The sequence below is a fragment of the Protopterus annectens genome, chromosome 6.part0 (genome assembly GCF_019279795.1).
Source record: "Protopterus annectens isolate FY-2018-M chromosome 6.part0, PAN1.0, whole genome shotgun sequence".
NCBI classification, from domain to species: domain Eukaryota; kingdom Metazoa; phylum Chordata; order Ceratodontiformes; family Protopteridae; genus Protopterus; species Protopterus annectens.
In genome coordinates, this window is record NC_056737.1 from 261,722,434 (window position 1) to 261,747,777 (window position 25,344).

At 38.6% G+C, this 25,344-nt stretch overlaps 1 protein-coding gene across 1 annotated transcript in view; it reads right to left on the reverse strand.

Moving 5' to 3' along the window:
* The window catches only part of LOC122804249 (acyl-coenzyme A thioesterase 1-like), a 279,559-nt gene that overhangs the window by 65,289 nt on the left and 188,926 nt on the right, over nt 1–25,344 (reverse strand). The window contains exon 2 of the mRNA XM_044074008.1: nt 19,083–19,285. Within this exon, the coding sequence (XP_043929943.1) occupies nt 19,083–19,285 (203 nt within the window). The remainder of the gene's footprint in view (nt 1–19,082; nt 19,286–25,344) is intronic.

A 25,344-nucleotide genomic window follows, 5' to 3' on the forward strand; every position in this document is an offset into this window, starting at 1 on the left:
ACACAGTCACTGCCCTTAGGGCTAAACAACACACCTACTACACTTGTAATAGGTGACTCTATTGTCAGACACACTGATGTCACACTCACCAGACTGAACAAGGAGAAGGACACTTTGAGCTGTCTGTCGGGTGGCAGGTTCCGCCACATTACACATGCACTCAGGTCACTTCAAAGCAAGTACAAATATGGCTCCATCATTGTCCATGCTGGTGTGAATGACCTCAGACGTTCCTCCCTGGACTACATGACAAGAGACATAGAGGAGCTCTCTGATCATGTAACCCATGCCAGTATGACCCTGACCTTGTGTAGCATCTTACCCTCACCAAGAATGATGGCACAGTATACAGACAAGCTGATCAATTGTAACAGTTGGCTAACATATTGGTGTCATTCAAAGGGGATCCAGTGTCTGTCAGCCTGGGATGACATGCTCGACATGCCACGTAGCTTCACTTTGGACAGCTTGCACCTGTCACCCCTGGACTTTCGAATACTGGCTAAGGCTGTTGCTACCCCCACAGTGCCTTTTATGGGCAAGGCTCAAAAGACAAACCCACCTCCATAGACAATACAAGGTAAAAGACACTACAGGTAATGCTGCTCAACACCAGATGTCTAGACCTCAGAATGCACGCACTCAAGACTCTCCTCAGTATGGAGAATGTTGATATCTGTGCAGTAACAGACACCTGGTTCAGGCTCCCAAAAGCACCCCAGCACTACCAGGTTATACTTAATGCTTTTCAGCCACAAGACTCGGACTGACCAACAAATTTTTGGGGAGTATCTATATACATCACAGATACACACACCTCCAGGTTAGTAGCACTGCAGGAAGCATCAGAGACCATACATGTGCAACTAACAGTGGGCAAAACTGCCTTTCAGTTTGTAGCCTGCTACAGACCACCCTCCCAAACTCAGGAATCCCACTCAGCTTTCCTGGGAACACTGGAGAATATGACGGTCTCTACAGACACCATTATATGGGGTGACTTCAACTACCAAAACATTGACTGGGAGTACTACTCAAGCCCAACACCCTCGCCCAATGGTTGCTAGGATTTCTAAACCCAAATGCTATGTCACAACTGGTCACCACACCCACAAGAGGGGAGAACATATTATACCTGATCATCACCAACATGGGGACTCCATGTTCCACACCAGAGGTATTCCCCTCATTGGTAAGGTCAGACCATACATTTATCTCACTGGACATCCATATCCCGTCCCCACCCCCATCCTAGGTTCTCTCGGTGAAGAACTTACCAAAAGCAAATATCACCCTTCTCAAAACCGAGGTGGTATCCTTCAAAGACCCTGGGACAGAGGTGAATACGGCTCAGACCACTGAATCCTATACAAACACATTCTATTAATACCTACTGAAATGCATGGATCATGCTATCCCAAATAAAAACAAGACTCACTCCTCCAAAGGCAGGGGACCTGTCTGGTGGACCCCGGCCATAAATAAGCTATACAACAAAAGGAGGGGGCTACTACATGATAGAGCACAATCCCAAAAAGGGAAGGCATCTCTGATCAGTACTAGCAAGAAGCTACGTTCACTCATGAATTTATCTAAGACCCGCTTCGAAAGCTAAATTGCACCAGACACTAAGGACAATCACAAGGCCTTCTTTAGTTATGTCATGAACCTGGGTGCCAACTCCCAGATATGCTGTGAGTTACTGCAAAATGACAATACATACACTGAACCCACAGACATTGCCAACATCCTGGCAAACAGGTTCAGTACAAATGTCACCCCCCATCCCCCCTAATGAGCAAATGTCCATCCCAACAGAGTGTAGCCTCCCTGACATCACAGATGATCAGGTGAGTGCTGCCCTCTCCAAAGCAGACAACACAGCATCAATGGGACCGGACGGTGTCCCAGCCTGCATCTTACACAAGCTTCATGACAAACGTAACCCTCACATGAAGTCACTGTTCAATATCACACTTACTACAGGATATGTACCTAAGGAATGGTGTACAGCAACAGTGGTCCCACTTCACAAAGGTGGTGCCACAACAGACCCCGGACACTATCACCCTATAAGCCTATCTAGCCTGTTCTGCAAAGCTATGGAGCTTATCATCATGGAACTCATACACACAGACATTGGGAAACTACAGACACTGGATCCTACACAATTCGGCTTTGTTGTGGGCAGATCTTGCCTCTTGAACATGGTTGACTTCTTTAAACAGTTACCAGGTCCATAGACGTAGGGAAGGTAGTCCACATAGCCTACCTGGACCTTGCAAAAACCTTCAAAACAATACCCCACTCGGGCATCATACATAAGCTCACCAGCTTAGATATCGACACATATGTCACAAGATGGATTGCTAACTGGATCAGGGATAGCACCCACATGATAAGTATTGCTGGTGCCATGTCTGACTCTACACCAGTTACACGTGGCGTCCCACAAGGCTCAGTCCTGGGACCTCTCTTGTTCAGTATATATTTCTCTGACATACAGGCTAACACAGGAGGAATATGGCTGACCATGTTCGCAGATGACTGCAAGCTGGGTGCCATATTTGACTCTCCAGCTGGCACAAGCATCCTCCAAAAGGGTCTCACAGAGATGGATAATAGGTGCCAGAGCCATGGCCTACAGCTAAATGCCATTAAATGCATAGTCATCCCCTTTGGGAATAACAAAGTGACCACACGTTACCACATAGGTGTTAATACATTAATTATGGTAGAAGTTGTTAGGGATTTGGGGACACGAGTAGTTAGTAATCTTGCCTTTGACAATCACATTGCCAAAGTGGTTAGAGTCCTTCTATATAGCCCACCTTATCCCAAAAGGTTTCACATCTAGATCAAGTAAAGTCATTGTGCCCCTATACTCATCAGGCCCATGATTGGATACAATGCCCCATTTGGGATGTACCTTACCTGACACCTGCAGCAACTGTAATGGCCACAAAAGTACCTCACCAAGTGGATCTGGGGACTCACACAGATGCCCTGTGCAGTTCGGCTAAAGTACCTCCAGCTCTACTCAGTCCCTTACTGCCTACTCGGATGCAATCTGTGCCTGTTGTTTACAGCCATGTCCAACACAGAATTAATGGACATGCTCCACCTCAGGATATCCGGATCCCTTAGAGCTACACGCTCCAGGGACTTACACCTCAGCACAGATATTAATAGGACATGCTGGAGGGACACATTCATATCCCAGAGGCTCCCCTCACTCTGGAATAGGATCCCAGTCCCACATAAGCAGAGCCCCCCACTGACCCCCTACAGGAGACATCTTGACGAGTGGATGGGTGATCGTATGTTTACCCCTGGGATCTCTTCTGGGTTCCTGCTAGACAGAGGCACAATAAACTAAACGTAAAAGGCCTATCTTGTGTGACCTACTATTAATCCAGTCTATTAATCTAACAGGGCTGCAAAAGCCAAACACACTCTGGCTAGGCTTATAAATGCCTTAGGGCAGATAGCCTAGTATCAACCTATGCACCTATGGCAATGTTCGGGATGCACATTGTTTATTGATGATACTGATTGCAAGTTTTTTATCTTCTTTGCTTTCCCACTTTCTACGAACAACCTAAGTATCTGCAGATCATATTTTATTATGACAGGGTTCCAATATATTATATATGTGTCTGTTGTCATATAACTGTGTGAACAAGGCAGATTGGTGAATAGTGAGAGGTTCCAGGGTTAACACATGCAACTGCCGGATATGTGTGGCCCACTGCTGTACTCAGACATGGCCTAAGTGTGTGAGCATGCCCAGTCTGTCCTTTCAGTGTTTTGTTGCCTGACATTTGTCTCATTTATTCGTGTGTGAGCATGCCCAGTGTGACCTTTCAGTATGTTGCTGTCTGAAGTCCACTACATTTGTTGATGTGTGTGAACATGACCAATATTAACATTTATACTATATGTGTGTTGAAATTCAGGTTCTATTCTTACTGCAGGGCTCACCTTTGTGTCATAACTCGACAGGGATTATGCTGTGCCTGCAGGGTTTCCATGAGATACTTTGCATAGACTTAGCAACATTTCTTCATACAGGCTGAGCAGCGAAATACTGTCATGGTTTAGTGGTTCAGTACTATGACTGTAATGCACAGTATCCTGGATTCAATGCCTGTCACTGCTTTATATTTTCATTCTGAGCAGACCAGACTACTTAAGGGCCAGTAGAGCAAATATGAGCATGTTGGCTTTTGTTCAGCTATGCCCAACGTAGACCAAGCTTGTCCAACATTGTTCAACGTTAACCAACATTGCTGAACATTGCCCAATATTGCTCAACATTGACCACAGTTGTGCTAGTGTTAGTGTGTGCAATTGCTTTACATATACTAAATGGTGGTGAAAGCTGTTTAGCACTGCTTTATATTGCTTAACACATGGCAATCATGCCTCAGGTGGTGCTGCAGGGCTGCCTATGTCGGATGCACATACTGCACTCCCTATACATGTTTGGAAACAGGTAGTGTCAAGTTAGGCATCCTTTTTACTATATGTGCGAGTCAGAGAGAGAGGTATAATTTCCAGGGTTCCTACTGAGCCAGTGTATGTGCTATGCATTGCCTCTTTGCCAAGGCCAAAGCATACTGGGCACACCTCCTTCTGCCTACTGGGGCAGGCTCAGGTTGTTTCTCCTTCGAGTCACGCTCTGCCTGTGATGGCCTTGGCAATGGTGGGGGGCTGTTTGGCCCAGGCCTATGCTGCTTGTGCTGCAGCTGTTTTCACAGGATCATATTATGTAGCATAGCACATACCATGAATATTTGGGTACATGTAGTTGGTGAGTACTGCAAGGTTCCACCAGATGTGTCCAGGCACCGGAACCGTGACTTGAGCAGGCCAAACACACGCTTGATTACATTTTGTGTTTGTGTGTGTGCCTCATTATGGCGTTCCTGTTCAGGTGTATGTGCATTTCTGATGGGTGTCATCAGCCACGGCTCCAGTGCATAGCCAGCATCCCCCACTAGGTGACCATGAGGGATGTCCCCATTGGCAAATGTCTGGTACAGCTGTGTCAGATGCCAGATATGGGAATCATGGTAGCTTCCAGGGCAGCCAGCACACACATTCAGTATTATGCCCTGGGCGTCACACACGACCTGGCAGTTGATTGAGGGGAAGCCCTTGCAGTTGAAGTAGACCCTACCCCGCTCACCAGCTGGTGCTTTGATGCGTATGTGCGTGCAGTCTATTGCACCCACTACCTCAGGGTATTCCGCTATTTGCTGGAAGAGATGCATATTGCTGGCCAATACCTCACGGGAATTGGGGAAATATACATGATCACCAACATGTGCTGACATGGCATCCAGGAACTGGTGCAGTACCCTGGATGCTAATGCCTGTGATATCCCCATCATATCACCAGTTGGTCTCTGGAAGGTACCTGTTGCTAATATTCTTAGGCCAACACATACCTTGGTTTACACTGGGATGGGTTCCCCTCTGTTGGTTCTGTGTGTGAGGTGTGGTCTGCACAGCTCAACAATTTGCTGCAAGAGGTCTCTGTCCACTCTATAGCGCTCCACTATCTCCAGCTCATGTAGCCCCTGATAGGTTACCCTGGGCCTGTACACTCTTCTCCGTCTCCTCACTGTGGGTTGTCCAGCAGCATTCGCATTGTCACCACCCTCAGCATGTTGCATATGTCGCCTTATAACAACAATGGCAGCCCCTAACATTTCTTTGCCTCAGTAAAGCTTTTTCAGTTGTCACTTCTATTAGCTTACTGCAGTGTTGCAGTGTCTCTTGAGAGAAACATAGTGGAATGTTGTTTGCAGAGTTTTAAGTGCTGGGCTGGGCTGGGCTGGGCTAGTGTACTGCCTGTGTAACTGCCTGATTCTGATTGTTTTCCCCTGCTAGCTCTGCTAGTACTCCCTGGTTAACTTCCTACTATTTGTTGTGCTTCCTTTTTCCTTTCTGTTTCCTCAGGGGGGCAGCACCGTGCACACAAGCGCAAACACATGCACACCAGCTCACATGCGAGCACACATGTTTACACGGACTAAAACTTGCTTATTCTTGCTAAAACGCATGCACACTGGCGCAAACGCACTTACACAACTTTAAACAGCCTTAGACATGCTTACTCCGGCTTAAACGCGCACACACAGGCATACATGCACGCAGCAGTCTTACTCGGATATACAGGCGCGCACCTGTACGCATACACGTTGCAGGCAATTCAACAAGAAACATTAGTGTTATCCACGGCATACACCTTCAATTTCTTGCCTTTAGCTAGGCTACCTGTTGACACACCTCTTCCAGTGATGTGTAACTGACAGCAGACACATGCCACTCTGCTCCAATGAGCTTCCCTTCTTTCATACATACCCCCCTCGTGATGTCACCTATCTTCTACTCTGTTACTCCCCTTATCCTACTCCTACACTCCACTGACTGTACTGATTTGCTATGTAAACTTGGGATTCACTATCCTAACCCTCATTTGCATAGGATTGCATACTAATGCTTGGTTACATCTCTTAGACTGAGCTTCCCCCCTTAGCAACCTCTACTCGGTAACCATGTTGTCTTCAGCCTGCCATTCCCTTGCATTGTAAATTAAGAATTACAATAAATTCCACATTTGTGGATTTTAATTATTGGTTTTCTGATTTTTAGAGTACAGCGCGTTTGTGCGGCTCTGCGCTATGCTTAAACACCGGAGATCGGGATAAAAAAAAATTATTTTATTTTTATTTTGCATCAGTAAACATTGCCAATGGCCATATTTTTGGCCATTGGCATGCTTCCTCAACTGGATGCATCCTCTTTTTGGAGCTGTCACGACTCCGTTTTGCTATTTCCAGAACCGTACTCAGTTGTCAACGAAGTACATTTCTGCAAACAACACTACTCTTACTCGGACAGGTTCGGGTTTCCTAGATCGCAAATTTACCTCATTTGCATAGCTTTCGCCTGCAATTGAGGTAATTTGCATATCCAAGTCCTGTCCGTGTAAGACTTGTTTAAGGAGCTCTGTTGCACGCCCCTACCTGCTGTTCCTGGATCGCTCGGCAGACATGTTGGCTGCATGGAGTCTTACTCTACTCTTAGACTACGTGCAAGCCTTCCTGAATCCGGCCGGTTCTCTTTTCAGAAGCTCACCTTAGACAATACCCACCATTTCTATATTACTGCTATGGAAGGTACACAATTCAGTAGTACATAACAAGTAACTGGATAGCTTCCTAAGTTAATAATTCAGCTTTTACAAACACTGCACTTCCTCGGTACTAAAAGAAAATCAAATACATGGCCTTTTTTAAATCCTCAATAAATATCACACTGACACTAACAAGCTGAGACATGCAACTTCAAAACTTATCCAAAACTCTTTTTTCGCTTAAACATTTTAAAAGAAATACCATATTATGCATAGAATAAGCTTCAGACAGTGTATAATAGCACAAATTCTCAGTTTAAGCACACCATACAGAGCCATGACTACACCAGCCTATGATGTCTCAAATGGTTGGAATTATACAGGATAAACTTCCCCATGTTCTTTCAGGAATATAATCAATGTCAAACAACCAGTCTTCTACAATAACAAGGTTCTACAACTGGTGCAATCTGGCACTTAGAACTTTGATCATCATCTACCAATCAACTTAACTTACACAAATTCACAACAAATTGTTTGCTATGTTTCAAAACTATGTAATAGCTTACTACTGGGCTCAGAACACAACAAAATATTAATGTATTCAGAAAGGATTAACTGAAGTCATTAAGGAATACCATACTTATCAGTGAGACATTACCTAATGACAATGTATTGCCAGATCAGTACACTGTTCTCACACATGGCAAACTGTCAGCCGCAATACAGCCATTTCATCCATTTTATCATTAGCATCCATTCAACTGTTTCTTGTATATCACCAGCTCCATTTTCTTTGCTCATCTTTTTTTTCCCTCCATTTCTCCTCTCAGCCTAATTTTTTGCCATCCATACCTTCTTTACTCTCCTCACATTCCTCGTTATATCTATTTTCTCACTCTTAACTTGCTTCCTTTAGTGCTGTTTTCTAGTTTTTGCCAGTGCTACCTGTTGGCTTATATTTCACTGCACAGTAATATTGTTTTTCCCAAACTTATATAAAATTTCTAATAACCTCTACATGATAATGCACAATTCTTTATCCTCAAGTATATATTTATTCTAAAAACCCTCAGCATTTCCATTTTAGTGATATTTCATTAATAACTGCAATTACAATAACGTTAATAATGCTGCCATAGTGAGTCACATGTATGTAATCATTTGAATTTAAACAAATGCATAATTGTCTTAAGATTTTTTTCCCGTGTGTTTTATAAACTGTTTGATATAGTTATACATCCATGCAAACAGAACTGTACACCTTGTGTAATGAACACTCTAGTGGTAACTGGTACAGTGGAGTTTTCTCCCTGCCCTGGGCCTTCACAGTAAATTGGTATTACTTCACTGAAATCAGCCAAGTAAGAAAACATAAATAAATATGGTGTACAGTGTAACCACAATTAGATCCTATGTAGTTATTCAATTAGTTAATTCACAAAAAATATTTAAAATTAACTCTTAGTAAAAATAGGCATACCAAACTCACTGCTTTTTGCTAGTCCAAAGCAGTGGAAGCCCTAAAGAATAAAGCAAGCTTGTAAAGTGTGAATATCATCTTCATTATATCTAAATGAATTACTAAATTATGAGCCATATAGTAAAATGAAGCATTTGTTGCTCCAACGGATGATTCCATCAGTGTGGATAGTCTATTTTAGCTTCTTGATGGAAGGAGACATTTAATAACAGTTAAATAATGTTATGTCACTCAGCTGCAGACATGCATGAAGATAATTAGGCAGGTATAGAGGACAAATAGCATTATGTGATAAATAGATCAAACTGCTGATGAATGTTCAACTGTAAGATAATTGGGTCTAGGATTTCAACATCTTTAAGAGGTGCAATAATTAATAATGAAGGTTTTTAATTAATGTTGAGTTTATGAGATAGGACAGCAAGCAAGATTTGGGAGGTGGAAAAAGAGTTAAGGCTGGAATTTGGATATCTCAGGGAAATGGAGAAAGAGCATCTTCACGCACCCGAACAAAGCAATAGTTCATACCAGGGAGCAAGCTACAGGAAGCCAGCCTGTTATGAACAGCTGTGCTCTGTTCAGGCTGCAGTAGGAAGTGTCGCACTCAGCATATGAATGGTAGTGTTAATGCTGCCAGTGACCTCAAGCAAAAATGACATACTTTTCCTGGACAGATATATTGTAGCTGAAAAAAGAGAAGAAAATAAGGGAGATGGGCCTAACGTTAGCAGATTCCTTCCTTTACTCCTATAACTTTCTCCTTTTTGCTCCACGTGGTCCTAACTTAATTATACCAAAAAAAACCTTAAAGGTATTAATATGACCTTTTGGACTCGTTATTAAATAGCTATATAAAATATTCTTTATTTGTTAATGCACAAGTTTGGGACAACAGTAATTCATTCAATGCCATCAACTCTTACCTCCTAAAAGGCCATTGTAACTATACACTGCACTGTATATATAGCATTCATTATTCAGCAAGTTATTAAAACAAGTATGGTAAACTTTTCTGGTATGTTTATAGTCTAAAATGCTTTACCTTTCAAAATCAGATGGCAGTACCTAAAACTGGTATATGAGCCAAAAAAAAAAAAAGGATAAAACTGAAGCTTCCAGCATAACATTTTGCTAATAACGCCTTGCCCAATATCACCAAGCCTGCAATCAGAGTACTCATGTGGTCTTCAAGCATGTAACTCACTTAAAAAATATATAGCATTTCTGAGGTAATAGAACAATGGGGTAACTACTGGTGTTGATGATAAATTATGTATCATGTGAAATGATGGTAACACGTGTTGTAAATGCCTCCTATTGATTATAAAAAGTCATACTATCTGGTGTAGTATGCAGGATACATCATTAACAGTTAGATAAGAAACAAGTGGACCTCTTTAAAAACTTAATACATGATTGCTCAGGTAAGTATGCCTATAAAGTATTAATTCACAGAAAGTATGTTAACATCCATTGAACCCTACCATTAGATATATGATTTTTGAATATTTTAAACTTAATATTACTTGATTTGCATTATTTTTGCTTTTCTGCTCATATGTCAGCTTCTGGTAATGCCTCTCTGAGGTTTGTGTTTTAGTGGACCATTCCATACAGCACAGAAATAAAACCATAACTTTAATTCCTCTCTATTACAGGTGCTGTATGTTTGTCCATTTATTTACTGATTCCCTAATTGATTGACTGGCTAATTCTATTTTTATGTCCCTACTATCACAAACATTACAGCTCCATAAATGTTCTGGCTACCTTCCACTTATACTTATTAAACAGTACTAAATCATGTGTCTCTACTTCAAAAGATTTCTGAGCATCATTACCACTAGTTGCATCCAGAAAAGATACGTGACTATAATAGGTTCATAGGTTCATACTAGGCTATCTGCCCTAGGGCATTTATAAGCCTAGCCAGAGTTGTGTGGCTTTCACCACCCCTTAGGTTGAAGAATACTATAACCATTAGTTTGCCATAGACTAGGAATATTGAGGCAATGTTACAATTGCCTCATGTACACAGACAACCCTCTCCTCCTCCCACAAAACACAAATACATGCGAGAGATGCAACTATATAGCCAAACTGGAGGCTGAGCCCTCTCAACTCAGGACTGGCAAAACCAGACAGGAGGAGAAGGTAACCACACACACCAGAAACCCAGCCTCACATAGAACTATCACAACTACAAATCAAACACATAAACACACAAAGACATACTCGGAGGCACTGATCAAAAATCTACCAAAACAGCAGAGGCCTCCAAAGCATACACCCAAATAACTGCCACCTCATGACATAACACAAGCAACACATCAAGTTTAATTCATAACTGTTGTTTTGCCATTCATCAAACTCATGTATTTCCTGGTAATACTTTTATAGAGGATTTGCCTCTAAATTTTCTCTGATTTTCAGAGGTGTCCCTGATTTTGACTCAAATTTTAGCTCTGTCCCTCTTAATCCCTCCTAAAACTGGTGACTTTTGGAGGAAAGTTGATGAACTGTACTTAATGAATAATGACAATAACTAAGAGTTGTAGACTTCTTTTAATTCAGAAAATGTACATTAATTCATATGCTGTGATACTGTGAATGTCTCAAGTTAATAGCATTAATATTTTAAAAGTGTCCCTGATTGCCCCTGATTTTTTTCTGGCTTTCTCCCTGATTCTGTTGAAATTTGTCTCTGATTGGTTGACAGCTATGGGTAGCTTCCAAGTATCACCTGAATAAATCTGATTTAGAATAACAGGTCTGATTATACATTCTAAAGAACTTTCATTTTTCAGTATGTTACATAAAGGTCTACAATTTTTTAGTAAAATATATAGGAAATCAACATTTGCAAATCAGTACTTGCATAAAGAAAGTTTACACCCACTGCATATGAAAACAGGAGTCATTAAGGGACAATATATTAGATTGAGTAGATTGACATCACAAGACACTATTTTCTGTAATGAAATGAAAACTCTGAGAACATTGTTTCTGGCTAGAGGTTACCAAATATCATGGCTAGAATATATTGAAAAATAAGTTGTGGTGTTAAGAAATAATAAAGTTAGTCCTATTCTATCAGTTTGCCATCTTCCACAAGTAATATGTCAGTTATGGATAAAGAATTTTTAAATGCTTTTGTTTTGCCTATTTCTAATGAAATGTGGCTTATTAAAAGCATTATAGTTGACAATTGGAAGATAGTATTAGGCAATCAGGAATTAGTCAAAGTTATAGGTACAAGACCTAATTTTACTTTTAAGAAAGTTGTAAATTTTAAACGTTTATTAGAGAAAAGAGCTAATTCATGTGATACAACTAGTGAAATTACCATTAACACTAGGGGCACCTATGCGTGCCATCACTGTAAACAGTGTAGATATATTAGTAATTCCTCCTCAGTTTATTTTTCCCATTTAAACATTACACATTGGTCTAAAAAGTATTACACTTGTCATAGTGAAATGGTAGTACCCAGTGCTTGTCATGTCCAAGCTATTATGTAGGGATGACTACAAGATGTCTCAAAAAAAGAATTAGTGAGTATATTTTAGCAATAAAGAAAAAAGACATGACAAATGCACTGGGCAAGCACTCCACTAAGTGTAATAATTTTTAAAAAATTATATTTTCTGTTTTGGACAGTGTGTCTTATGGTATGTTTACTGGAGACAATAAACTTAGTTTGGAATGCAGAGAATCTATATGGCAGGTATATCTAGGTGCAGATCAAGCTCCTGGATTAAATGAATTGGTTAATATAAAATGTTTTTTACAAATGAAATTAATTTTATTAGTAACATTTTTACAATATTTTTCTTATTTAATATATAATTTGTTAGGACATTATTATTATTAATTTTGTATTTACACATATTTATATAAAAGAGAATATATATTTATATGTATATAAACTTACATCTTAATGGAATTAATTGATTACTGATATTATTGAACATGTGATCATTATTTTATTATATAAAGTGCTTTAGTGTCTGGGTGAGTTGTTTCTGATGAAGTTCACGTTAAATAAAGTGAATGAAAGCGCTAAAGATTGGTGTTCCGTACTTTATTCAGCTGATTTGGATTAACCTTGGAAGTGTATTTTAATAACATTAATATTTTAAAAGTGTCCCTGATTGCCCGATTTTTTCTGGCTTTGTCCCTGATTCTGTTGAAATTTGTCCCTGATTGGTTGAGAGCTATGGATAGCTTCCAAGTATCACCTGAATAAATCTGATTTAGAATAACAGGTCTGATTATACATTCTAAAGAACTTTCATTTTTCAGTATGCTACATAAAGGTCTACATCGGTTTAGGTCACTATGGCTCATATAGATGGACTTAAGACTTGCAGATAGGAATGCCTTTTGACTTTTTAATGCATTAAACATAGTAATACAAAAATATATTTATTTTTATTTATTTGTCTTTGCATACCGGGAAGCCGCGGTGGTGCAGCGGTTAGCGTTGTCACCTCACAGCAAGAGGTTCTCCTATTCGATTCTCAGTTGAAGTGCCTTCTGTGTGGAGTCTGCATGTCCTCCCCGTGGTCAAGTGACATTTAAAGACATGAAGGTAGGTGCATGCGTGAATGGGTGTGCCTTTTTTGAAGGTTGGGCGTCGGGCTGGCAACTCGGTACTGTAAAAATCCATTGCCAATCATTAGCAAACCAGAGTTTCACTGTGGCGACCCGTAACCGGGAAAAAACGAAGGACATTAGTTTTTATCTTTGTATACCGAGAAGCTCCGGCTGGGGTTTATCCCATTTTTGGCTGAGGCCCGGTAAGAAAAGCTCCACATATTAGTTGCATATTAGGCAACTACATTTAAGGACAAAAAAAAAAAAAAAGACATTTTGTAAAATAGAGGTAGTGGTATTTACCTGGGAAATGGACATTTTGTTGGCGAGAAAGCATGCAGAGTGTGGGTGGCAGTCTGTAGAAGAATAGTGTAAATGACAGTTCTGGGAGACTACAGTGAGATATGACTAATGCACATGAAGTCTAAAATAGGACGAGAAAGACCTTTATATACTAAGGGGAAAGATAGATTAAGGTAGCACAGGTTCAATAAAAAATGTGTATGGAAACCAAAAATCCATAGCATGGGAAAGCAATTACAAATAAAAGCAACAGCGTAAGCTAAAATATATCCATCTGGTCATGTCAGAGGACCAGAATGAAAGTAGCAAGGAGAGTGTGCAGATACTGAAGTAGCATTATCAGAGGAAAACATGAAACGTTATCCCTTCTGTTGAAATGGTGGATGAGGGTCCTTGTGGAGGGATACTAGAGACCCCATTTCCACAGTGAAAAAGGACAGAGGCAGATTAAAGAAGACCAGTGAAAACACCTACACAACAATAATTTAATGATACTTAACAGATGTACCTTTGGAGAAAGATGGGGTACGGGGCACAACAGAAACTTTTGTGTATTACAAGGAAGTCAACAGCAAGAAATCAACAGACTTCAGTGGTCTACGGAATCTGTGTAAGATCAAGACAGTACGATATAAAAACAGAAACTAGATGACTTTGCAGAATGGATTTTGCATATATGCAATATATGCATTCTCCTATTCGATTCTCAGCTGGAGTGCCTTCTGTGTGGAGTCTGCATGTCCTCCCCGTGGTCAAGTGACATTTAAAGATATGCAGGTAGGTGCGTGCGTGAATGGGTGTCCCTTCTTTGAAGGTTGGGTGTCGGGCTGGCAACTCGGCACTGTAAAAATCCATTGCCAATCATTAGCAGACCAGAGTTTCACTGTGGCGACCCCTAACCGGGAAAAGCCGAAGGACATTAGTTTTTATCTTTGTATACCGAGAAGCTCCGGCTGGGGTTTATCCCATTTTCGGCTGAGGCCCGGTAAGAAAAGCTCCACATATTAGTTGCATATTAGGCAACTACATTTAAGGACAAAAAAAGAAAAAAGACATTTTGTAAAATAGAGGTAGTGGTATTTACCTGGGAAATGGACATTTTGTAGGAGAGAAAGCATGCAGAGTGTGGGTGGCAGTCTGTAGAAGAATAGTGTAAATGACAGTTCTGGGAGACTACAGTGAGATATGACTAATGCACATGAAGTCTAAAATAGGACGAGAAAGACCTTTATATACTAAGGGGAAAGATAGATTAAAGTAGCACAGATTCAATAAAAAATGTGTATGGAAACCAAAAATCCATAGCATGGGAAAGTAATTACAAATAAAAGCAACAGCGTAAGCTAAAATATATCCATCTGGTCATGTCAGAGGACCAGAATGAAAGTAGCAAGGAGAGTGTGCAGATACTGAAGTAGCATTATCAGAGGAAAACATGAAACGTTATCCCTTCTGTTGAAATGGTGGATGAGGGTCCTTGTGGAGGGATACTAGAGACCCCATTTCCACAGTGAAAAAGGACAGAGGCAGATTAAAGAAGACCAGTGAAAACACCTACACAACAATAATTTAATGATACTTAACAGATGTACCTTTGGAGAAAGATGGGGTACGGGGCACAATAGAAACTTTTGTGTATTACAAGGAAGTCAACAGCAAGAAATCAACAGACTTCAGTGGTCTACGAAATCTGTGTAAGATCAAGACAGTACGATATAAAAACAGAAACTAGATGACTTTGCAGAATGGATTTTGCATATATGCAAAAGCCTCCTAAGTAGATTGTAAAACCAAAAAAACTGTAGCACAATAGAAGAAGACATAGAACAGAAACAATCAGTATGTGTGCAGTTAGGAAGAAGTGACTTCTGGTTAACTAGAATCTGATCCTTGAGTGCAGTAACAAGATATGTGCACACCAGGTGGGCCATCAATATATATTTCTTTAAGTAATCAGCTCAAGATCAAACAGTATACATTTTGTGGTTGATAAAATTAAAAAATACACCATCAAAAACAGAGCTAAGCTGTAGGACCACTGTCCTGTTCTAGCACCTCTGTTGTATTAAGTTAAAGCCTATACCCTAAAAGAGACAGAAAAAAAATCAGAAATATTACAGAGAAAATTAGAAAGGACAGAAAAAAATAAATAAGTGATCATGTGTTACAGAATAAAGGCTTAAATCAGAAGTATTAGAAAATTAGACGAGCAAGAAGAAAAAAGTGATACTGGGTTACGGAATAAAGGCTTAGACGAATCTCTTTCGCAGTATTGGGATTTGCCTGGAGGCACTACGGGAAATTAATATCTACACATTGATTGGTGAGAGGCACACTTAAAATCATCTAACATACAAAATAAGAAAAATAAGATGGAGCCTTGGGGAAACAGACACAGTATGAAACCACAGGGAGGCAGAACTCACAGTGATATAAGATTATTTTTCATGTAGAAGGTAGTGGGCAGGTGGAACAGCTTTCCATAAGTGGTGGAACGAATGAGTAGGAAACGTCTTTTATTTATTCTGAGAGCAAACATATTCAAATGGATTCTGCCATGTGTGTGTGTGAAAATGCCCCAATTTAATACACCTGGTGGCTAGAGGTACTCAGGCTCAAATCCTTACCTTGGGTACAAACTAAAAAGAGCCTAAAGTCCTTAGCCATCACCTGTTCCTTATTGTCTTGTTTTCTCCTTTGATATCCACATCATCACAGTAGTCAGGAAATCCTTCTATGTGGCACACCTCATCACAAAAGGGTTCTCCTCTAGAAAACAGGAGGTCATTGTTCCTCTCTACTCATCACTCATCAGACCCATTATAGAGTACAATGCCCCATTTGGCATGTATCTCACAAGACACCTACAACAATTGGAAAGGCCAGAGAAATACCTCACTAAGAGGATTACCGGCCTCAAACAGATGCCATACACAGACCGTCTCAAAAAATTCCAGCTCTACTCCATCACATATCGCCTACTCAGAGGCGATCTCTGCCTAATATACAAAGCTATGTCAAACCCAGAGCTGTTGGACATGCTACACTTAAAAAATCCCAGTCTGTCCAAGCTGCAGGGACCTAAACCCTGTCACCACAATAAACAGAAAATGCTGGAGGGATTGATTCCTGTCCCAGAGACTTCCCATACTCTGGAACAAACTACCCATTCATGTCAAGCAAAGCTCCTCATTGGCCCTCTTTAAGAAAAATCTTGACGACTGAATGGGAAATAGAAAATTCACCCTGGGGATCACTTCGGTGGCACTGATTGACAGGGGCACATGAAAATAATTTTCTTGGGTGGAGAAAGCCATGTAACCTTTTTGGCTAGGCTTATAGAGGCCCCAGGGCCGATAGCCTAGTACCTACCTATGAACCTATAAAATCTGTGATTTTCAGGATTTTTTGTGGTAAATCACTAAAGGATTTAATTCACTAAATAATGACAGGCATTTGAATTTCAGACTTCATATTCTTAAGAAAATAAATGGTAACACAAAACCTTTTATTCTAGCAATTTTCTAACTTTATAAGATCAGTATTTGAAATTTGTCCCTATTTTGGGGCTGTATTCCCCCCATTATTGGCTTTGTCCAGGTTTTTTGTGCTAAGAGGATCAGAGCTATGGTGCGACTAGAGAACTGAATTCACTAAATGATAGCCATTTAAGTTTCAGTCTTCCTATCTTTCAGGAAACTGATTTAGCATAGTGGCATGTTGCTCTGATTATACTGCACAGGATCCTGGGTTCAAGAGTTGGCAGTGAAATGCATTGTGGTAACACAACATTTTATTCTAGCAACTTTCCAATATGTTTGTCCCCTCCAAAAAAAAAAAAATGAAATTGAAAATAAGTGCGAGAAGCTATGCAAGATGCCTGTGGCTTACACTACTGTAATTCTATTTATATTTATATATATATATATATATATATATATATATATATATATATATATATATATATATATATATATATATATATTATGTGGGTGTGGGTGTGGACGTAGACTTTTATGATGGAAATGTTCTGAATCGGGCAGTTTTGTCTTTATTGGTGCATGCATTTTATTTCATGCTCAAACAATAATTTTAAAATGCGCTCTGTCTAACAAGTGTGCTGTTTTATACAAGGAATATAATTTAATAAAGTTAGGAAGGTGTATCAAAGAACACATGTATGTTTCTTGTTTTGTGTGCAGGGGGCCAATGATTTGAAAACAGTCCAAAGATGATCTTTATCTACCACTGGCCATTTTCTTTGGATGTGGTGTGGGTTACAATGCTGTTTCAATGAATGTGAGTTTCAAGGGCAGAAGTTTTAATGCCAAGTCTATTTTCATTGTGAGACAGTATTGCTTTGTTTAGCAGCTTTGTTTAGCAGATACCTGTTAGTGTTTGTTCATTGTGCTATAAAATGTAAAAATAAAATCCAAATAATCATAGTAGAAGTAAAGCAGTATGTACACATTAGTGTTTATGGTAAATGGGGCAACACAGACAGATAATGGGACACTGGAATGGCTGCAGGGGGACTCCGGTGCCATATTTTGGTTGTCTATTCTTCAGTTTGCATTTGAAAGTTGGTATCCCACAATTTCATTGGAGTGGGTGGGGTTATGTAATTATGTATGCAAATTTTATGTTAATCAACATACAGATTTGTACCTATTTTTCATGGGCCTTGTCCAGATTTTTGACGTTTCCAGGTTGAGAAGTATGTATGCTATTACCGGGTCTATATTAAATCGACAAAAGTTTAAAAAATGTCAAATGCTGACATGAGCGGAAATTCACAAACTCGATGTTTATTTTTTTGGATCGCAGTACAGAGAAGGTCAGAATATTTGCCCTTTCCTCACTGTAGTGCGATCTCAGAGTTGGAATATATGTTTAGTGGGGGAGGGGCAGCCCCCCACAATAGCAATTTCGAGTTCCTGCATTTCCGCTCATGTGAGCGTTCGACATTTTGAACTTTCGTCTATTTAATATAGACCCCTATTACCACTATCCTCCTATACAGTACTAATATCTTCCATCCCCTCCTACATAATTGTATAACTTAATTCAGTTTATCTGTTGAGCTCTTTACAAACCTATACAATACGAAAATCTCTCTCCCTACATAATTTTACAACTAACTTTATGTATCTTGAACTCCTTGCAAACCTTTCTTTACTGAAATGAAAGAACACTTCTTTACAATAATGTTTCCCTTCTGCAGTATCAATCCATTTACTTCTTCAAGATTTTACAGCTGGAACAACTGTTTTGACTTATAATTCTTGATGTAAATATTTCACTATATATACCTGTCTTGTAATTATGTTTGTTGTTTCATGAGAAATGTAACTGTTGTTTTTCTGAGAACTGTCTGAAATTCCCTTTTTAATATAAATGTACTGTGGAGGAGCTTTTCTTCCCGAGCCTCCGGTGAAAATGGGCTCTGCCCAGTTGGACTTTCCCATTCAACAAAAACAGATAGATAAATAATATAAATAAATAACATACATAAATATATGTAGGAGACACCTGTATACAACTCACCTTTGGGTGGCTCTGTAAATACTGCACTGCTTCCTCAAAATACTCCAGTTCCATTAATTCTAGTGTTGGTGGTAAATCTTCATAGTCAAAATATGCTAACGCCATTGTAGCAAAGCCATGGTTAGCTATCAAGCATGCCCTGTACTCCACAAGACCCCCAATAGCACCATAGAGGTCAATCACACCTGGGAAAGGTCCATCACCTGTATGACAGGAACACAAAATAATTCAAACTGATAATGTTTGGAAGTGCAAAATATACAATTATGCTATAATTTCACAGAAACCCAGCCTGATTGTAAGGAAATATTTCTGAAGGAAGGCAACTTCTCTATTTGTGTGGTACATGGACAATTTGCCAGTCCTTACTGGAAACCAGACTGTTACCTATGCTATTTTCTGCTCTCTTTCTTGATTTAACAAACATTGTAAAGTTGCGGAATTCATACACAGACTTATTTTGTGTGTGTGTGTGTGTGTGTGTGTGTGTGTGTGTGTGTGTGTGTGTGTATATACATATATATATATATATATATATATATATATATATATATATATATATATATACGTGTGTGTGTGTGTGTGTGTGTGTATGTTGCAAAAAGCTGGTTTCTAATCAATGGAAAATGTTCTGTTGGTGGAATATTGTACTATTTATAGAAGAATTTTATAGGTGTAGACATATATTTTATAAGTATACTTATGCCATGTGTGTCTTTATAAACATTACTAAATGGAAAGAAAAAGAGACTCTAAAAATTCTAGTGTGACCTTAAATAACTGATAGAATATTTTGCCATTTATTGGGCACTGTGTCACATAATGGTGGATGTATAATATCTTTTGATCAAGGAAACCAGCTTATGCTAGCTGCTGCTTCACCAAAATCATAACCAAATAATGTATATTATAATAAACATTTATTTTCATCAGAATTCAGCACTACTGTAACTAATTATAAGAATAACTAGATGATGTAGAAATCAAAGCCAAGCTGGTTTGTTAAATGCACCAAATGATTTGCAACTTGGGTATTGTATCTGATGACTAGAGTTCCATTTACACATAAAAAATGTTTTTTTTTTCACAGCAAGAGTTAAAACAAAGACAACTGGGTAGCAGTATGAACCTTATTTTTTAGACAATGTGGTGAGCCTGAACATGATGATTATCAGGATAAGTGTGTTCTAAAAATGAAGTACTAGTAAATTCAGTAATTTGCATATAGGGTGGATTTGATGATCCCATCTGCAGCTGTACATTTTGTAACTGTCAGGAAGTCATTTAAACTGCGTTACACATCTATAACATTTCTGAAACAGGGACATGTACATGGAAGATTTTGCAATTAATGAATTGAAAGGCAATTAAATGGCAGATGGAGTAAGGAAGAATAACTAAGGAAGGAAATATGAAGAGAGGATAGAGGTGGTTGGAGTATAACATGAGAAAATGTCATAATATTTGAAAACAAAATAAAAAGTCAGCTCTGTGGTGAGCTTTGTAAAACAGACATGGACATTTCAAAAATCTGAATCACTGTGATACAAACTGGGCTATGGTGATGAACTCAGGGTGTTTATAAAATTAGAATGGACAAAGATCCTCTTGAGTCATTAGCCTTGTAATCACATAGGAACCTATAGATGGATAGATAGATAGATAGATAGATAGATAGATAGATAGATAGATAGATAGATAGATAGGTAGATAAAACTTCTATAAAACATATGGGATGAAAACCTGTTTCATAAATTTGGAAAGCATGTCTCAGCTTAAAAAGTCCCTCTGGGCCTATTACACTAGTAATCATCTATGTAGCTATGAACAAGATATCAGGAATGCATATCAGATATAGAATAAGGTGTAGAACAAGAATATGAGGAATGAGGTATATAATACAGGCATGTGGTATACAAGGAGGGTATAATATTAATGGTATTAAATATGAATTGAGGAAATATTTGATGATTTCATATTTTGTGTGTATGTGTAAATATATATATATATATATATATATATATATATATATATATATATATATATATATATGTATTAATTCAAAGGTAATGGATGGAGAAGAGGTCATGTGAGAAAAAAGGATGGGAAAGAAGAGCTGTATAGTGCTGTAAAACTCAGTTTAGCATTCATTGAAATGGGAACTGCCCAGTCTCAAGGTTGAGGTATGGTTCTTAGAGAACATAGAGACTGACAATGAAAGGAAACATCCTGGGCCAAGTTCTCATTAGTGGGGAATAGGGATGCAAATGAGAGAAAATCAGTAGGTGACAGTTATATCTAAGCATGTTTTATGCCTCCTTGGAAATTAATGGGAAAAGAACAAGAAGTAATGCCTGGTGCTATATAAATAAGGAGAACATCAGGGAGCATGATGTCAGGAGAACATGAAAGGCTGGTGCATCTACAGAGGAGTGTTAGAGGGGGTAAGGTATAATATTGTTGTACTAGGAAGTAAATAAGGAGTAGTGAAAGAAAAAAATATTAATGAACTGGGAAATTAATCAGGGATGAATAAAAGAATATCACTGTGTATAGTAATGGATTAGGCATGCAACCTGGTTAGAAAGACCAGTACAATAAAGACAAGAAGACAGACAAACAAGAGGATGAGAAATGGGAGAAAGAGGGAGGGACAAGTAAAACGAGTTTAAGAAAATATGGCTGAGGTTATCAGACATGCATTGTCATGTCAGAACTGGGTGAGGGTCCACCTGCTTCAGTTCACCATTCCTTACATTGATCTCCCTGGTTATTGCTCTGGATAGGAAATCACTGCTGATATGGTTTCTAACTGTACACCACCAGTGATTCCTTTGTTTTATGAGTATTTCACTTTTCTTTGTGTGTTTGCAACTTGCAACTATGAAGTTGATATACAAAAGTTTGGGGTTCTGCAGTTTTCCATCCTCAAGTAAGGGGGTTCAAAAGGGCTTGTCCCTCTCAGTTAAACACTTTCTTTTTCTTTTTTCATCAGGTTGAGTTCCCATGGAGTTGAACTCAAGAGAGTTGAGACTTTAGTCAGCTGGAACTTGGCGATACATGGGCAAAGTCAGGCAACCCTAAGTAGAGCCGAAAAGGAAAATTACTAGGAAGATAAAAACAGAAGACAAGGAAAGTTGGACTGGTACAGTGGAATAGTATAAAAAAGGTGTAAAGTGTAAAGAAGTAATTAATCAGAATTACTGACCGAGTACAAAATATTTGCACAGGAATGAAAATGGAAAATTCTAACTTGGGAAGAGGTGGTAAGGGTTAAGAGAGAGAAGTGGAAAGATGAAGAAGCTTTTAAAAGGGGGCACAGAAGGGACAACACTGAGTGACAAGGGTCAGGGAAAATGGAATACTTCTTGCATTATTCGAAAAGTTGTACAGACTGCCTCTCTCTCTCTTTCTTTCCATAGGAGCAATTCTGCTAGAATGAATGGAGACACTAGCAGCTCTTCCAGGTAAGGAAGGTCCATGAATGAGTCAATCAATTACAAATCTATTAGTCCCACTTATGTGGCATCTCATCAATGTTCTGTTAATGTTGTCAAATGTTTGCCTCCACTGCACAAAAGTATACTGATCCATATCTATCAATTTTGGCATCACTTTTGTCATTCTTTTAGCCATTATAGACACAAACACTTTATAATCATGATTTAATATTGAAATGGGCCTATATGAAGCAGGATCTGATAGGTCTTTACTCTCTTTAGGTATTACACCTGCTTTCTTCCAGGATGTTGGTACTTCTCCTTCTCTTAAAATACTGTTTAGCAAAACCTTCCAGATCTTTATAAGTTTTTTTCACTCCTAGCTTCTAAACTTCCACAGGAATACTATCTATTCATAGGAACATTCCTGCAGATTGGTTAAACATCACCATTTTTATCTCAACTCATCCTATCCTAACTATTAACAATTGAGCATCATCTATCTCTAACTCTGACATATTTAATTCTTCCATAAACATTTCCATTTGTGCCTTTTATTAATTTCCATATTTCTTTGTTTTATACAGACCTTCATAAAATCTCCAAAATAGTTCTAATACCTTTACAGGATCTATTGTTAACTTCCTTGTTATACACTCCCTAAGCTTGGTGACAGCCCTTTCTACTTTCTGTTTCCTGAGTCCTTGTGCTAAATGTTTTTGTGCTCTAGAGTTATTATGAAAAAACAGCTGCTTAACAGCAGTCTTTCTAAAGTCATGCATATTACTGAGGTAGCCCCTTATTTTATGTTTAGCATTTTGCTCCTTTTCTTGTTCTGTGAAATTCCCCATTCTCTATTACTTTAACATTTGTCAATCCCTTTTAATAATTCTTGTTAATTCTTAATCATATCTCCCTTTCTTTTATTCCCACCCTATTTGTAAACTCCACTTTACTTTTATTCCACTCCCTAGCTATATTTTCAGAAGAAATGTCTGTCTTCTGTAATAGCTCCTGAATAATTTCCACTACCCATTCCTTAAATTCCTCTCTTTTCAACAGATAGGTGGGAAAGCGCCAGTGTCTCATTTTTATTTCATTACTCTGTGTTTTTATTTTAGTTATCATTGGATCATGATCTGAAATAGTTATTGGGTGCATATCAACACCTTCAATTACATGCCCATGTTCCTGTGCAATGTAAATTCTCTTTAGCCTAGCCCAATGTTTGTATCTTGGGGAATAATATGTAAATTCACTCCAGACTCCTAGTACTGAATTTGCATCTTCTATGCCAAATATGTTCATAAATTTCTTCGAAAATCTACCATCCTTTGTTATATTTTCCCTTCTGGGCTCCCTAGACACATTGTCACTGCTGCAAATCAAATTCTAGTGCCCATCTATAAGTAACATTCCTTGCTAAAAGCTGATAGTTTCTCCCAGAATTTCCTTAAGCTCCATTATAGTAGTTTTATGTGGAATATAAACAAACACTAGTTGTAATCCTCCTCCCTTGCCAGCAGCACTACATGTCTACCATTACTATCTTTTTGTCCTCTTTTTATCACTATTGGAGTTCATTTTGCAATTAATATAAGTACTCATCATTTTCTTTGTCCCAGGTATCCTGCTGAATAACCATCCTGAAAACCTTTCTTTATCAAATTCACGTTAATTCTTTCCAAGTGTGTCTCCTGTAGCATAACTATTTGCACTCGATATTTAATATAGTTCATTACTCTTTCTTTTTTGCATTTATCTGTGAGACCATTGATATTTAAAGACATTACAGAAAGCATCATTGTCTTAAAAAGTTATTATTCTCGCCTTTTATGAATAGCAGTTTAAGTGTCAAGTTCCAGCTTTTGTGTTATAGGCATACACTGTTTGGCAGATTGACCTTTTATACAGTTATTTCTTGTCATATCCATTTAAGCCTATGTCCCATCTTACAAAATGTTTTGTTTTATTGAAAGCCCTCAAAAAAAGAACAAAAAAAACACACACACACACACACACACACACACACACACACACACACACACACACACACACACACACACAAAATACCCCCTAAAACCTATTAACTTAATACTAACACACAAAAGTATGTACATCTTCAAATATTGAAGTTTTACCCTCCTAATAGGAACGTGTCCCAAACTGACAGCCACACTCACAGACTTGAGTTAACCTAAAAGACAGGCTATCCATGCTAAGATGCATAGTGTAGCCTGTTCTTCTACTAAGTGCTGTCTGGTTTGTCTTATCTTTATAAATCTCACAGCTGGGAAAGCACTTTAATGGCTTTCAGAAAGCATAATCTCCTAGTAATGTTTCTTTATCAGATTGTCTGCAGTTGCAGAGTTGCTACAAAGCATACATTTATTTGCTAGAAAAAAAACTTTATAATATTCAATGTTTTTTTTCATTCACTTGTTTTATCTTAAAACGTGTTACTAGATCAAGTTAAGGGCCTTAATCCAGACATTACCCTATGCAATAATGAGAAAAAGTACATACATTTTTTTTGTCATGCTCTTTTGACCAGTCTTTTCTTCTTTTTCTATACTGCAGTACCTACATTTCTTAAATTAAACTCCACCTACCCCTACAGTTTAACTCAACTGTTAGGCTGCTTGTCTCCCTACAGTATGATTCCAGTAATATGTAGGTACCTGAAACCTGCTTGTACTTTATAAAACTTCCATCCTCACTTTGGCATCTAAGGAAAGGAAAAACCACCCACTTTTTTAAGCTTAACTTCTCATAAGTTGCAGATGAATTTTTCTGCACCTGCATGACATAACACAGATACA